This window comes from Cnephaeus nilssonii (assembly GCF_951640355.1).
Source record: "Cnephaeus nilssonii genome assembly, chromosome: 1".
NCBI classification, from domain to species: Eukaryota; Metazoa; Chordata; class Mammalia; order Chiroptera; family Vespertilionidae; genus Cnephaeus; species Cnephaeus nilssonii.
This window is the reverse complement of record NC_137072.1, coordinates 2,323,247-2,338,046: the sequence shown is the minus strand read 5'-3', so window position 1 is coordinate 2,338,046 and position 14,800 is coordinate 2,323,247. Positions and strand designations below refer to the sequence as shown.

At 50.5% G+C, this 14,800-nt stretch overlaps 1 protein-coding gene across 3 annotated transcripts in view; it reads right to left on the bottom strand.

The window, feature by feature from the left end:
* Positions 1 to 8,432: 8,432 nt before the first annotated feature.
* PKM (pyruvate kinase M1/2) overlaps positions 8,433 to 14,800 on the bottom strand; it is a 31,423-nt gene continuing 25,055 nt past the window's right edge. For 2 of the 3 annotated variants that reach the window (XM_079781920.1, XM_079781919.1), the window contains exons 9-11: positions 11,772 to 11,938; positions 9,859 to 10,040; positions 8,433 to 9,132 (exon numbers count right to left, since the gene is read on the bottom strand). In XM_079781920.1, coding sequence (XP_079638046.1) covers positions 9,026 to 9,132; positions 9,859 to 10,040; positions 11,772 to 11,938 — 456 coding nt within the window. In that variant the 3' untranslated portion in view covers positions 8,433 to 9,025. Of the gene's footprint in view, positions 9,133 to 9,858; positions 10,041 to 11,771; positions 11,939 to 12,334; positions 12,502 to 14,800 lie in introns of all 3 variants that reach the window. The other variant, XM_079781921.1, reaches the window with a different exon arrangement.

The following is a 14,800-nucleotide window of genomic DNA, read 5'->3' as shown; positions in this document are numbered from 1 at the left end:
AAAAAAAAAACAATAAAATATATATATTTAAAATAATATGTATCAAGTTATTTATTAAAATTTATTAAAAACAGGTCTGAGAAACCAAGATGGAGGCATAGGTAAACACCTAAACTGCTTCCTTGCACAACAATTTCAAAACTACAACTAAAAGACAAAACGGACAGCATCCAGAACCACAGGAAGGCTGGCTGAGTGGAAATTCTACAACTAGAAGGAAAGAGAAAAGCACACTGAGACCCACAGGAGCTGCAGAAGGCAGAGGTACAGAGGCGCGCACACAGAGAGGGCTGGCAACTGAGTACGCAGCTGGCTTTCTCAAGCGGGAGGGAGACAAAAGCTCCTGACTGCGCTGAACTCCAGTTCTGGGCGAGACTCTGGGGACCCAGACTCATTTGGGGAGAAACTGGACTGTCCGGCAGCAGGCGAAACTCGAGGGCGGCTTTCTCTCAGAGGTGCTTGCAGCAATTACTGCGGGACACTGAGACCCAGGAGCCTCTTAGGGCAGGGCTGAGGGGAAGCCATTGCTGTCTGCTCCGCCCTGAGATTCCGCCCCATCCAAGCTGAGCACAGAGGCTTTTGCAAGTCTTGTCTCATAAGGCTGTCTCCAGCACAGAAGTTCTCCCAGCGTAGACACAGCTGATCCTCACAGCCAATTGAGGTCAATTCCTCCCAGTGATACCAACAACAATCAAGGCTTAACTACAACAAGACTGTGCACACAGCCCACAAAGTGTTGCACCAAGAGTGTCCACCTCAGGTAACTGGGGAGGCTGAGCCACTGGGCCCTATAGGACACATAGCACACAAAGCCACTCTATCAACTCAGGGAAGCAGCCAAAATGCGGAGACAAAGAAACAGGTCACAAATGAAAGAAATGGAGGAAAGCAAATGACTGGGTATAGAGTTCAAAAACACAATTATAAGGTTTTTCAAGAATTTTCTAGAAAAAGCTGATAAATTTAGCGAGACCCTCGAGGATATGAAAAAGGACCAACTAGAAATTAAGCATACACTGACTGAAATAAACAATAATATACAGAGATCCAACAGCAGACTAGAGGATCGCAAGAATCAAGTCAAAGATTTGAAATACAAAGAAGCAAAAAACACCCAACCAGAAAAGAAAAAAGAAAAAAGAATAAAAAAATATAAAGATAATGTAAGGAGCCTCTGGGACAACTTCAAGCATACCAACATCCGAATTATGGGGGTGCCAGAAGAAAAGAGAGAGCAAGATACTGAAAACCTATTTGAAGAAATAATGACAGAAAACTTCCCCCACCTGGTGAAAGAAATAGACTTATGAGTCCAGGAAGCACAGAGAACCCCAAACAAAGGAATCCAAAGAGGACCACACCAAGACACATCATAATTAAAATGCCAAGAGCAAAAGACAAAGAGAGAATATTAAAAGCAGCAAGAGAAAAACAGTTAGTTACCTACAACAGAGCACCCATATGACTGTCAGCTGATTTCTCAACAGAAACTATGCAGGCCAGACGGGATTGGCAAGAAATATTCAAAGTGATGAAAAGCAAGAACCTACAACCAAGAGTACTCTACTCAGCAAAGCTATCATTCAGAATTGAAGGTCAGATAAAGAGCTTCACAGATAAGAAAAAGCTAAAGGATTTCATCACCGCCAAACCAGTATTATATCAAATGCTGAAAGGTATTCTTTAAGAAGAGGAAGAAGAAAAAGGTAAAGATAAAAATTATGAACAACAAATACATATCTATCAACAAGTGAATCTAAAAATCAAGTGAATAAAAAATCTGATGAACAGAATAAACTGGTGAATATAATAGAATCAGGGGCACAGAAAGGGAGTGGACTGATAATTCTCTGGGGGAAAGGGGTGTGGGGGATGCAGGAATAGACTAAACAAAAATAGTACACCTATGGATGAGGACAGTTTTGGGGGGGGGGTAAGGGCAGAGGGTGGGGTGGGAACCGGGTGGAGGGGAGCTATGGGGGAAAAAGAGGAACAATTGTAATAATCTGAACAATAAAGATTTATTTTAAAAAACTGGTCTATTAACATGGACAGATAGCATTATATAACATTGAAAAAAGCATTATATAGAACAGCATCTATACTAATAAAAGCCTAGGTGGTGTTTCACACTCGCAACATCACAAGATGGCCACCCCATGTTGTCACAAGATGGCCGCCCCCATGTCATCACAAGATGGCTGCCCCATGTCATCACAAGGTTGCCGCGCCCCCCATCATCACAATATGGTCACCACAAGATGGCCACCACAAGATGGCCTGCAGGGGAGGGCAGTTGGGGGCGACCAGGCCAGCAGGGGAGGGCAGTTGGGGGCGATCGGGCCAGCAGGGGAGGGCAGTTGGGGGCAATCGGGCCACCAGGGGAGCAGTTAGGCATCAATCAGGCCAGCAGGGGAGCAGTTAGGGGGCAATCAGGCAGGCAGGCAGGTGAGCAGTTGGGAGCAAGCAGTCTCTCTCTCTCCCTCTCCCTTCCTCTCTGAAATCAATAAAAATAGATTAAAAAATAAATAAATAAACTTTGCCAAATCTTCACATATAATAAAACTGTATAAAACACACACACACACACACACACACACACACACACAAACCAGTGCTTGGAAAACTGGTGTAATCTGGACAAGGTTGATGGGTTATATCAATGTTAATTTTTCTGATTGTTATTGTGCTACTGCCATGCAGTTACCATTTGGAGAAATTGAGTGAAAGATACATGAGATCTCTGTATTATTTTATACAATTTCATGTAAATCTGCAATTATCTCAAAATAAAAAGTGTATTAAAAATGAACTTTGCACCTTGAAATGGTAAAATGTTAAGTTTTTCTTAGAGCTGGAGCTAAATTATCAGGGTCTGGGTCTCAGATTCTCCAAGATGGAGGCACTGAAGGGAAACTAACCTTTGGTGACCAGGCTATTACACAACCTGAGAACCTTTAAGTGAACCAGATGTGATGGTATAGATGAAGAAAGGGAGGCTCAGATCCAGTAGTAGTTCAGCATTAATTACTGTGTCCAGTTCTTTCTGAAAGCGCATGCTTTTCCTATTGTTATGTCACGGTGACTACATCTGCGAATGACTTAAAGGAAAAGAAAAAAAGTTGTTCACTGTTATCCATATAAAGGAACTAAATAAATATTCAAGTGGATGAAAAATGGTGGAGTTCTAATTGGGCACAAGGAGTTTCAAAGTATGTGCCTACATGTGAATATCGTCCATCACTGTAGCCCTGATTACTAGAAAGTTCTTTCCAACACCCAAATAAGCCTAACTCAAGGAACAAACCTATGTCATCATGTTCCTTCCACTGTTGGTGTGACCACTGAAGAGTCTGGGCTATAACCACTTATAACCTCTCTTCTCCTGAGTGATATGGAAAGACCCCATAGCTTTCCTACTGCTGCTTTTACATTGAGCCAACGGGTTATTGGCAGTCCTCCAAAGCCCTCCATCGTTATGGACCACAGTTGACAGTCTAAGAGACTCCAGAGTCCAGGCAAGAGTTTCAGGGTGGGCCTGGGAACTCCAGAAATTTTGGGCAGAATTGTTATACCTGAACACAGAGGTATGTATCTGGAAAGAGAGCATTCCACTTTATTAGATTTTTAATGTAACCCAAGACTACCAAAATTATAGGAAATACAACTTTAATTTGATCAGCAACAAAATGGATTTAAAATATAAACTCCAAAACTGATTACTTAAAAAAAACAAATACTCAACTAGCAATAAGTACCATTGGTGCTTCGATTGTGGTCTCTAAATACCATTTCCCACTAAAAGGAACCTACACTCCTTGGAGAAATGGCTGATTCCATATTTGGGGCAGGAAATGCACAAATGAGCATAAAATACCTAATCATACCAGAAAGCAAGGAAGCCATCAAAGATTCAGTAGCCTTTGAAAATGGGACAAAGAGTATCAATAAGAATGGTGTCTACAATGGATTGAAACACATCAAATCTGTTTAAACAAAAATGACTCATTGGTCACCTTTGGTGGATACTAGGGACCCATTTTATTATTTTGAAAAATTGTAAATAAAGAGTTACATTTTAATTCTGCCTTTCTAGTACTAGCTATACCTCAGGGTAAACCAATAGTTGAAAGAGGAAACATTTCTTTTTATGGAAAGATTCAAGCTAATAAATGATGAAAGAGTGATAGAATTAGAGCAATACCATTTTACAATCCCTAATGAAATAACAGATTTAAATAAGATAATCATCAATGGCTGCTGACATCCTCCAAAGAGAAATAACCAGATGTGCTTCCTAATGTTCTTCCTCAAGTGCTCAATACCTCTTGAATTTGAGCAACATCTAGACCAACTATTTAAAGGAAATACAAGAGTCAGAGGAATATTTTAAACACCAGCAAACTGGGAAATGGTACAGGAAAATAATCCTATTACAACAAAAACAAACAAAAAAAGAAATGGAAGGTTTATGTTGTGGAAAACAACCCCTTCTTCTGGCATCTGTGCTGTAGCAGGCAGGTCCTGCTTGGGGGGCAATTCCGTCTGAATTACACAGGAAGTTCCATGCCCGAGCCTTCTGCTATCCCCCACCCCCCGTTCTCTCCTACATTAGTAAACAAGTAGGGAATTCATCAAAGCTTCAAAGGTTGGTGATAGAGAACAGGTGGTGACAAATTGATGCCCTGCAGCCCAAGTGAATTGCAGCCAGGGTGAATAGCAGCATAGTGGCCAAGATGGACTTCATGCCAAAGAATGATTTTCACTTCTCCGAAAGGAAAAAACAAATGATTTCCTGGTGTCTGGACTCAGACACTGGGCACCAAAGTGGAATGCTGTACTGTTCTCAAATTCATGGGCTTTCCCTAAGTAGTTACAGTAAAGAAGAAATCCTATCTAATAAAGAGGGAATATGCTAATCGACCATCATGCCCTCACAAGATGGTGGCACCCACAGCCAATAAGGAGGAAATATGCTAATTGCCATGTCCACAAATATGGCGGCACCCACTCCTCTCAGCCCTGCCGGGGCGGCAGCCACGTAACTGCCTCCAGAGTCCCCCAGTCCCCTCAGCCTCCCAGCCGCCCAGGGCCAGCCTGAGGTGCAGGCAAGCCTCAATGGTGGCTGCCCAGCCGCCCAGGGCCACCAGAGGCTCAGGTAACCAGGGGCAGCTGAGGCTTGCACTGCCGGCAGTGGCAGCAGCAGAGGTGTGATGGGGGGGTCGTCTTCCCCTGATCGCTGGGTCGCCTCCTGCCCCTGAGGGCTCCTGGACTGTGAGAGGGGGCAGGCCGGGCTGAGGGACACCCCTCCAGTGCATTAATTTTCATGCACCGGGCCTCTAGTTGTAAATAAAAAGAAATGAAATGCCTTCAGAAATAAAGGGAAACATGCTGATTGGCTGGATGGAGAAGGGCTTTAGGGGGTCTACAGTCCAATTGCCTTACCAATTGCCTAGAGGGTAGAGGTGACACCCTCTACTCACCTCTCTCTCTCCCTACAACTCTGGAAGTCTTTGCTCTGAAAGGAGCTAGACTTCAGAGCCATCTGGAGGTGGAAATGGGCAAAGCAGGCCCAGGGAGAAAAACCTGACTTGTTTTCAAGTCACAGCAAAATAGGAACAGTAATAGGCTGAGAACTCACTTCTGATTCCCTGAATGAGGCTCTTCATGTTGGTCTGATAAATATGGTATGTGGCATTCAAGGGCCAAAGCCACGGCTCAACCAGGTTAAGGCCTGGGTGGAGTCACCCAAGCAGGTAAGTGGAAGAGCTTCAGGGAGGCTGGCTGGCATCAAGCCACTTGAGTACTGGCAACCTCAACCTCGGGGGCGTCCTAGATGGATGAATTGGCACAAAGGTCTTTCTGGTCTGCAGTAAGGCTTTGAGGACTTGCCTGAGCTAAAAAAAAAAAATTTTAATTTGAAAGCAACCCTCGAGGCTATTCAGAACATTCTCCCAAAGGCAAATCGGGAAGAATTTTGATTTGCCCCCAGCAGAAACTCCTGGAAGCTCAGTGCCAGCCTCTTTCGGGTTCACCCTCTAGACTGCTGTTTGCCCTAGAGCTGCTCACTGCTGCTGGTGCTGTCAAACGGCAGCCTCACCCCTGAGAGTGCCTGCCAACGTGGGCGGGCCTGGCTCCAGCCACTGTGGCCGGAGGACTGTGGAGGGGCGTGCCAACTGCCCAGAGCTAGCTGACAGGGGTGCCAGGCTGCCCCCGAGCCCGGACTGTGGCACCGGGAACTTGCAGCAAGGGCAGGATTGTACAGCCTCACCCGCTGGTTCGGTCTTCACCAAACATTCCCCTCTTCCCCACCCCACAGCCCCCGAAAAAAGCCCCGTGACCTCAGGGGCAGAGGCCACAATTCTTGATGTCACATGAACCACCTTCCACCTGCCCTGCCTCCCCGCCCCTTCCCCAGGTGCAAGAATGTCCTTCCTTCCAGGGCGACTTCAGCCCAGCCCGCCAGGACGGGCCTGATGCACGGGTGCGGCCCCCTCGGGCCAGGTCTCCTGGGCAGATGTCACTGTGGACCCAGCGGGGCGGGCAGGGGAGCTGACGCCCCGCCCCATCAGCAGGGAAACACCAGCCTTTGGGGGGGGACAGTCAGGGCTGGGCGTCGATATGGCTGGAGAATGAATGAGTGAATGAGTGAATGAGTGAACGAGCGAGCAGGAATGATGGCAGAGGGTGGTGGTGGCGAACCACGGAGCTGTCCCAAGAGGGTGCCCTCCTGCCCGGACGTCCCTCATCCCACGCGGAGCACAGCAGCGGGACCACCCGAACCTGAGGCGCAGCCGGAGCGGAGCCTGCCCGTCGGGGCGGGGAGCGCCTCCCTCCGGGCAGAAGGCCCCGCCCGCCCTCCCTGACCCAGGCCGGCGGGTGGCCGTCCCTTACCTGCCAGCCGGCCCTGCTGAGCAGCACAGATGCGCCTCCTTCGAGCGCAGGAGACCCAGCGGCCGGACCCACACGGCGTCCTCGCCCTCGCAGCCGGGAGGGCCCACCTCCTCCTGCCATTGGCCGCCCTCACGGGACGGGCCCTGCTCATTGGCCGGTCCTTCCCCCTCCAGACTCAAGGTGGGGCACCGACCTCCACGCCCCTCCCAGGGTCTGAACCTCCAACCGCGCACAGCAAGGGCCTCGGGTCCCCTCCAGGTTCCTCCTCTCGGAGCTCTGCGGCAACCAGTCCCAGCCCTCCTCCAAACAAACCCTCCCAACACGGAATCCAGGGTCTCTCCACACCAGATCCCTGAGGGTCTGAGGAGGGAATACTAGAGGCAAACTGGGAGCTAATGCTGCCATGCACTCTGCCCAGAGTTGGAAACTTCCCTATGGCCCAGCAAAACACTTCCGGAGAAGTCTGGGGAGGACTGAAGATGGCCAGGACATCGAGAGCGGGGAAGCACAAGCAGAAGAGCTGCGATTGGTGGTGTCAACGGGATGACAAGGAACTGGGCCTTGAGAATGGGATCAAACTCAGGTCCCCCCAACTTTCTCGGCCTGCAGGCCCCTTCCCTCCTATCTCCACCAGGTAGAGCTTGGTCCTTGGGAGTCGTCAGGAGACGGTTAGGTTTTGGTTCCGTCCCCAAACCGCTCCCACCTCCTGTACCCAGCTGTGTATGGGAGGGGGGCATAGGGAGACAGAAGGGGCCCCACCAGAGCCCAGGTTTGAAACTCTTCTGGGAACTTTGGAGCAGGCGTCTCAGGAGCCAGGTCTCACCCCACAGCTCCCATCAGGGGCCTCCACTGCATGAAGGCCTAAGGGGCGGGCAGGGCAAGAACTACCCGTTTACCCACCAGAACAGGAGGAAGGGGCCCTGGCCACCGCATTCTCATCTGACTCAAACGAGCCATCATCATTTCCCCAGCAGCAGCCCAGGCCGTGGCTGTTGACTGGAGCACTGTTCCTTGCTTGCACCAAAGGGTCACGGGTTTGATTCATCAGGGCACATAACCAGGCTGTAGGGGAGGCAACTGATCCATGTTTTGCTTTCTCTCTCTAAATATCAATAAAGACATATCCTTGGGTGAGGATTTTTTTTTAAATTCCCCAGCTGCAGTTTTGGGTATTGATTTTAGAGAGTAACATTACTTGCTTCCCAACCGGGATGGATACCAAAACCTGGGTATGTGCCCTGACCAGAATCAAGCCCAGGACACCAGAGCACAGGACAAAAATTTCAATCAACTGAACCACACCAGCCAGGGCTTCAGGAGCTTTTACACAGCCGCCTGAAGGGGGCAACCTATGCAAGTCAGCTACTAATGTTCGTCTTCTAATCCGACTCACTCTGCAACTCTGCCCTGTGGAGATGGACAGGACGACAGGTGGCCCGAGCTGTCAGGAGTGCCCACCAGGAGCCTGAGGCTCATGCTCTTTTGCCTGCTCAGAGGGCAGGGATCACCACCACCCCTTTCAGAAAAGAGGCAACAGGTGCTGCAGCTGCTGTTTATTGACATACAGTAGGCTGTATAGCAACAGGCCTAGAGGCGTCTGCAGTGTGGGGATGACAGGGTGGAGGATGGAGTGTCTGCAGTGACCGCTGGGTGGAGTGCAGGAACGGAGGTGCACAGTGCACAAGATGGGGGTGGGGGAGGCTGAGGGGATGGGAGAAGTGAAGGCCAGGGCCAGTCTGCTGAAACCAGAACCACTGCCCTCTCTAGCCAGCTATCTTCTGGCCCAGGCCAGGCTTGGGAGTGTCCATTTCTACAGGAACTGAATGGAGTGCACAGAGCAGAAGCAGAAGCGATTGCCCTCTATGTTCAGCTTCGGAGCCTCCAGTCCTGCACCCATCTGTCTGTCTGGCTTGGGTAGGGCTGTAAGATGGGCAGCCTGGCTCTGGACTATACCTCACCTGAGCAGGGTCTTAAAAATAGCCTTGCTTTACAAAGGCCTTAATCTCCTTCCCTGGAGCCCGTCCATGGTGCCGCACTACAGCCCCAAGCGAGCACTGCAAGCATCGCTGGCCTAAGGGATGGGCTGGGGGAGGGGAGGGGACAGGGGCTGGAGGAGGGGCTCTGGGGCCCATCACGGCACAGGCACTACACGCATGGTGTTGGTGAAGCCAGAGCCAGGACGCCACCCGGTCAGCACGATGACCACATCTCCCTTCTTGAAGAAGCCTCGGGCTTTGCCTGAAGGAAGACAAGAGATGTGGGTGAGTAAATGCCAAGTCAGGCAGGTATGAACTTGGGACATTGCCCCACACCCAGAGAGAGCAAGCAGGGCTGGCTGGCTATTACTTCTTTATACCACAAGGTGGCCCCAGGTTCAAAGCCAGGTAAGGGGGATGAGGGCAGTCCTGACATTTCCCTATCACTCAGATGGCAGACTTGGCAGGGACCTCTGGACATCACTCATTTTATACACTGGAGGATGGAGACCCAAGGTTAGAGCTGGCTGCTTCCTCTCATTCAATGGCACCCTACACTTACACTGGGACCAAGGCCACATCAGTACATAATCTGTGTGTGCGCCACCCCACAGTGCAGGAGCTCTGGCCAATTTTATTAAAACCTCCCCCTCCCACACACGCACACACAGAAAACCCAGTAATGAGCAGATGCCAAATGGACAGTCGTGCTTATCTAGGTCCTTTGGCTTTGGGCCCTAGATTGGAAGAGTGAGGAGAAACTGGACTGCTCAGCCCCACAACTCAAAGGCCTTCTTCCTTCCTGGGCTCAGCCCAAGACCTCAAAGATGGGGATGGAGGGAGGAATCAGAGAGAACATTCCCACTGACAGTGGCCAGCCAGGTCTCTCTTGCACCCTAAGGTCTGCATGTTCCCTTTCCATAGCATCCCAGAGAGCTGTGTGCAAGCACCTCCACCACAGGCTCTAGCCCTTCTCCCAGTCACGCACCAACATTCATAGCCAAGTTCACCCGGAGGTCCACATCCTCAGCCCAGGCCTCCTGCACTGGGTCCTTACACACCACAGGGAAGATGCCTCGGTATAGGTGGGCCTGGCGAGCTGTCTGGTGATTACGAGTCACAGCAATGATGGGAGCACGGGGGCGGTATCGGGCCACCTGGTGAGCAGACCTGAGAGGGGATGAAGGACAGGCAGAAGACACCGTTAAACAATGTTCCAGAAGCCTCCAGGAGGCCCCCAGGGGCTTCAACAGTTCATCTTCTAATCCAACTCTGCCAGCCCGAGGCTCTGGCCACTGAAACATCTACCCCCGGTCCGTGTGGGGATTCCCACGGCTGGGGCAGCCCCTCTTCCTGTATCTCCACAGCATGTAACTCCTCTTCAGAGCTGTGAGACCCACCTGCCCTCCACCCCTCCTCTTAGGCCCAGAAGCCCTCCTGACCCAGATGATCAGTCTCACCCACTGTCCTCACATGGCCCATAGATGGCAGAATGCCCGCTCCGAACCTTTCCCTTCTGGCACAGGGAGGCAGCCCTCACCCAAGCTCACCAGCACCCATTTTTCTCTAGATGCCAGGAACTCCTACAAGCCAGGCAGCACGTGAATAGCACCTAACCCTTGACATCTGCAAAGAACAGGAACAGAGCCTACCAACCCCCTGGGAATCTACAACACAGGCTGCCTTCCATACTGCTAGGCCCCCCGAGACCCCATGTGGCCCCCAGGTCTCCAGGTCCTGAACCAGTTCCAGCAACTGAGCTCTAAAGATTGAGTCAAACCTGAGTATCTAAGTGCGGGCAAGACCAGGAACTGGACGTGCTGGTGTGGGAGGCTCTGCTTGGGCAGGTTCCGCTGGAAGGTAGGGGCCCTCTGACGTCCCCGTGTTGGGTACTTCCTGTATACTTGCAGCTGTGTCTCATGAGTTGGAGAAGAGTGTGCAGGAGTGACTGGGCCCCAGAAGGCAAGCTATGAGGACACGCAACAGGTGTCAAGGAAACTTACACCATACTGCCGCAGAGAATGCCCAGCTTAAGGCCTGCCTGGCCTCTACAAGACTTTCAAAGGGAAACAGTTGCTGAAATCAGGACAGGCTGAGAGTGAAATCCAAGACAGGAGCTAAAAATAGCCAGATAGCAAAGGTTGGACCTTTTCATAAATGTCAACCCCGATGGTTGGGGCTGATTACCTGGAACTCTGCTGAAGGAATCTGCATAGATCTACTGTCTGGGTAGCCCCTCCTGCTGCTTCTCAGTGCATGGGGTCTGCCTGTCTGCTCCTCTTCCAGGAAACCCAAGCTGTCCTGTGGACAGGGACAAGGAGCATGCCCCAAGACTGTCCAGGGGATCCTAAGTCCATGGCCAAACAGGCCCCAGCTTGGCTGCATGATAACATGGTGACCTTTCCTGGGCCAGAAATCACTTGTCTTCAGAGTTCAAAGATAGAGAGGGGCTCGTGCACCAACCAAAGGGCACGTCAGTGAACAGCACTCATTTTCCAAACCGAGCTTTTAAAGAGCATACAATAACTGAAAGAAGCAAAGCTGGAGATCTGCTACTATTTTAGAAGACCAGCCTTTAAATACCAAGTCATTAATTGTTGTCAGTATATCTGTAGTTAAGCTGTGAAGTCTTGATGGTGTAAACTTGCTTTGAAGCCAAATGGTCCCCCATGCCTTTTGAGTGCTACCTGGAGTCCTTTGAGCCCAGGGGGGCTCCGCTCGTTCCTGGATCCTGGCCTGGGGGCTGAGGGAGCTCCTTCCCTGCAGGGTCCAGGTGGCAGGCAGCAGGGTCTTACCTTGGCTCAGTGTCATCTGAGCATTGTTCAATGCACTGCTCCCAGGACCCCCAGGGAAAGGTGCCACTGAGCAGGGCATTCCCAGGGCGCTGCTGCCACCTCCTACCTGCCAGACTTGGTGAGGACGATTATGGCCCCACTGCAGCACTTGAAGGAGGCCTCCACGGCGCCCACGGCGGCGGCTTCTGTGGGGTCGCTGGTAATGGGCGCCAGGCGGCGGAGTTCCTCAAATAATTGCAAGTGGTAGATGGCGGCCTCTGCCTCACGGGCAATCTAAGGGAGCAACATCCGTCCAGAGGAACGAGAGGGGGACAGCTGTCAGAGCTGTGTCACATGGGAGAGGGGGGGAAGAGCTGCACAGACAGCTGGTGAGGGACACTCCCTGGTGCAAAGGCCAAGAGGAACCCGATCACTGCCGGTTCTGAGCTGGCCAAGAACAAGACCCACAGGAACCAGTCCTTCACCAGGTGCCTGTGACACCACCTGTGCCTACCGCACTAGTCCCTTTGGTTCTGCCCTGCCCTGAGCTCCCTTGACCAGCTTCCTGCAGATGAAAAAAAGAGGCTCTGAGCCCAGGCCCAGGTGCAGGGCTGGGCCCTGGCTGTTTGCTAGAGCAGCGAGAGCAAGAGGCTGGTTATCCTACAGAGTTACCTGCCTTTAGGGCCCTACCTGCCAGACTCCGTCAGAACTATCAAAGCTGCTGCTAAACACTTATAAGAAGCCTCCACGCTGCCCATGGCCATGGCTTCCATGAGGTCTGTGGAGTGACTTGAGCCTCGCACAAGTTCTTCAAACAGCTGGCGGTGGAACATGGCTGCCTCAGCCTCACGAGCTATCTGTAAGGTTTAGGGGAGAGGGGAGGCGAGGAAAGGGAAGGAGGAGGGGAAAAATATGAGAGACAACAACATGGAAAGACAGAATGGGGAATTAATCAGAAGAGAAGGTAACCTTAGGTTAATTGGCTAAATCTGTCCTTCAGGCAGATGCAGTGAGGCAGGGTGATACAAGCCGGTTCAGGGATATGCGAAGAATTTCCAGCTCAACTGCTGCTGCCTCCCCTCCATCAAAGGGGAAATGGTCCTTCCATTCTGGAAGGAAATTTGACTGGGGGTGGGGGTGGAGGGAGACAATATGGTGGCCGGCTCCAGTATCTTAGCATGGAAACATGTCCAGACTGGGCCCAGGCACTCCCTGGCAGGACTTGATCACACTGCCTCGTGACACAGCTTACAGGAAGAAAACAGGCCTCCCTCCTCACATGGCTGTCTAGCTCTCCAGGGCTTCCTGCCCAGCTTCCATGCACACACGGAGCGCTTGGTTTGGCATCGGGCACAGGGGTGTTCCAATGGCCTCCCATGGAAACACATGAGCAGCGCTGGAAAGTGAAAGCCATGAGGCTTAATTGCATTCTAAGCAGGAGGGTAGAAAACTGGCAAATGTGTCAGGATGACTGAACAGCCATGTGGAGACAGATGCCTGTGGAGGCAAGTTGAACAAGACATCTGATTAAAATCTAATTGAAAGTCATGAGAATGCCACTGAGTTATTTACAGACCACGTGCTCAGATAACACTAAAAATTAGAAAGAAAATTTAAGCTTTAGAGGATTATAATGCAATTGCCAACAGCTTAGAGAATAATGGGTGAGGGAAGAATCAGTAATATCATCTCATTAATTTGACAGATATGTGGCAGGATTCACTAGTTTTCTCTCTTCAAGAATGGAATGCATGCAGCCCAAAGGACAGGGGAGAGGAACAGAAACAGGAACTGAACCATACCCGGTACTGCCTGGCCCTTAGTTACAGGCCAATTGCTGCATCAGTTAGGACACAGGAGAAAGCAGTTAACAGTTAAGAGAAGCTGTCAGCCAGTGTTAACTAGAAACATGGAAAGGACAGGCCAGCACCACCTGGCCTGGACCCCATAACTTATCTTTTGAGCAGGGCCATGTAACCCGAGCCCTGCAGTTCTAAGGTGTCCATACGTTATAGGAAAGATTGGGGTCTGGAAAAAATGGACATGAAGTAAGAGCCCAGAGCCTGATTCTTAGTCTCTGACGCCAGTCAAGCCCATGTGGAGACCTGGCCTTACCTCCTGTGAGATTACAGTGCTATGGTGCAGGACAGAACACTGGCTTTGAAGTCAGATATTGGTTCAAACTCAGGCTTTATATTACCATGTAATCCTCATCGATAAATTGGGTGACTTCTATATCTCACAGAGGCTACACAGGGACTTATCAAACATTTAATAATTACAGTGAATATTTAATGCTAAGTCTATAATTAAACATATCCCATCTAATTCATTTTACAGATAAGGCCTTGAGACACACTAAAGTCCCTACATGTTTCATGGTTCAGTAAATCAGGTCACTCTTGTACCTGAGGCCATACATCTAAGCAAGGAAATCAGAGACTGGTGATGTGTGGAGAGGCCCGTAAATACACCAGCAGCCACTCCAGAGATCACTGGTTCAAGGCCCACTGTCTCCTGGGAGAGAGAATGGCTCAGGGTACCCGAGCATCAGAACAGCAAGCTTGTCTCTCAAACGGGGTGCATACTCGCTAGGGCCAAGGTACACAGACATGCCAGGGACAGGATTTCCTCATGGGGAAATCCATGAAGGATGCTGAAGACACCCCAAAGGACAACTTTTGTTAAGACGTTTCAGCTGGAGAAACCAAGATGGCGTCATAGGTAAACACCTGAACTGCAGCCTCGCACAACAATTTCAAAAATACAACTAAAAGACAAAACGGACATCGTCCAGAACCACAGGAAAGCTGGCTGACTGGAATTTCTACAACTAGAAGGAAAGAGAAAACCACAAGGAAAATCAGAGGAGCTGTAAAAGCCTGAGGTACAGAGACACAGGCGCGTGCAGAAAGGACAGAGCCGGAGAGGACGGGTCGGCTAAGTGCCTGACTGGCGTTCTCTAGCGGGAAGGAGATAAAAGCTCTGGACTGCGCTGAACCCCAGTTCCGACTGTACTGAACCCCAGTTCTGGGTGAAACCCTGGGGACCCAGGCTCATACGGGGGGGAATCTGGGCTGTAAGGTGGAAACTCAGGGGAGCGGCGAAAGGCAGAGCTCCGGAGGCGCGCACGTGAATGCGCGCAGAGGACAAAAG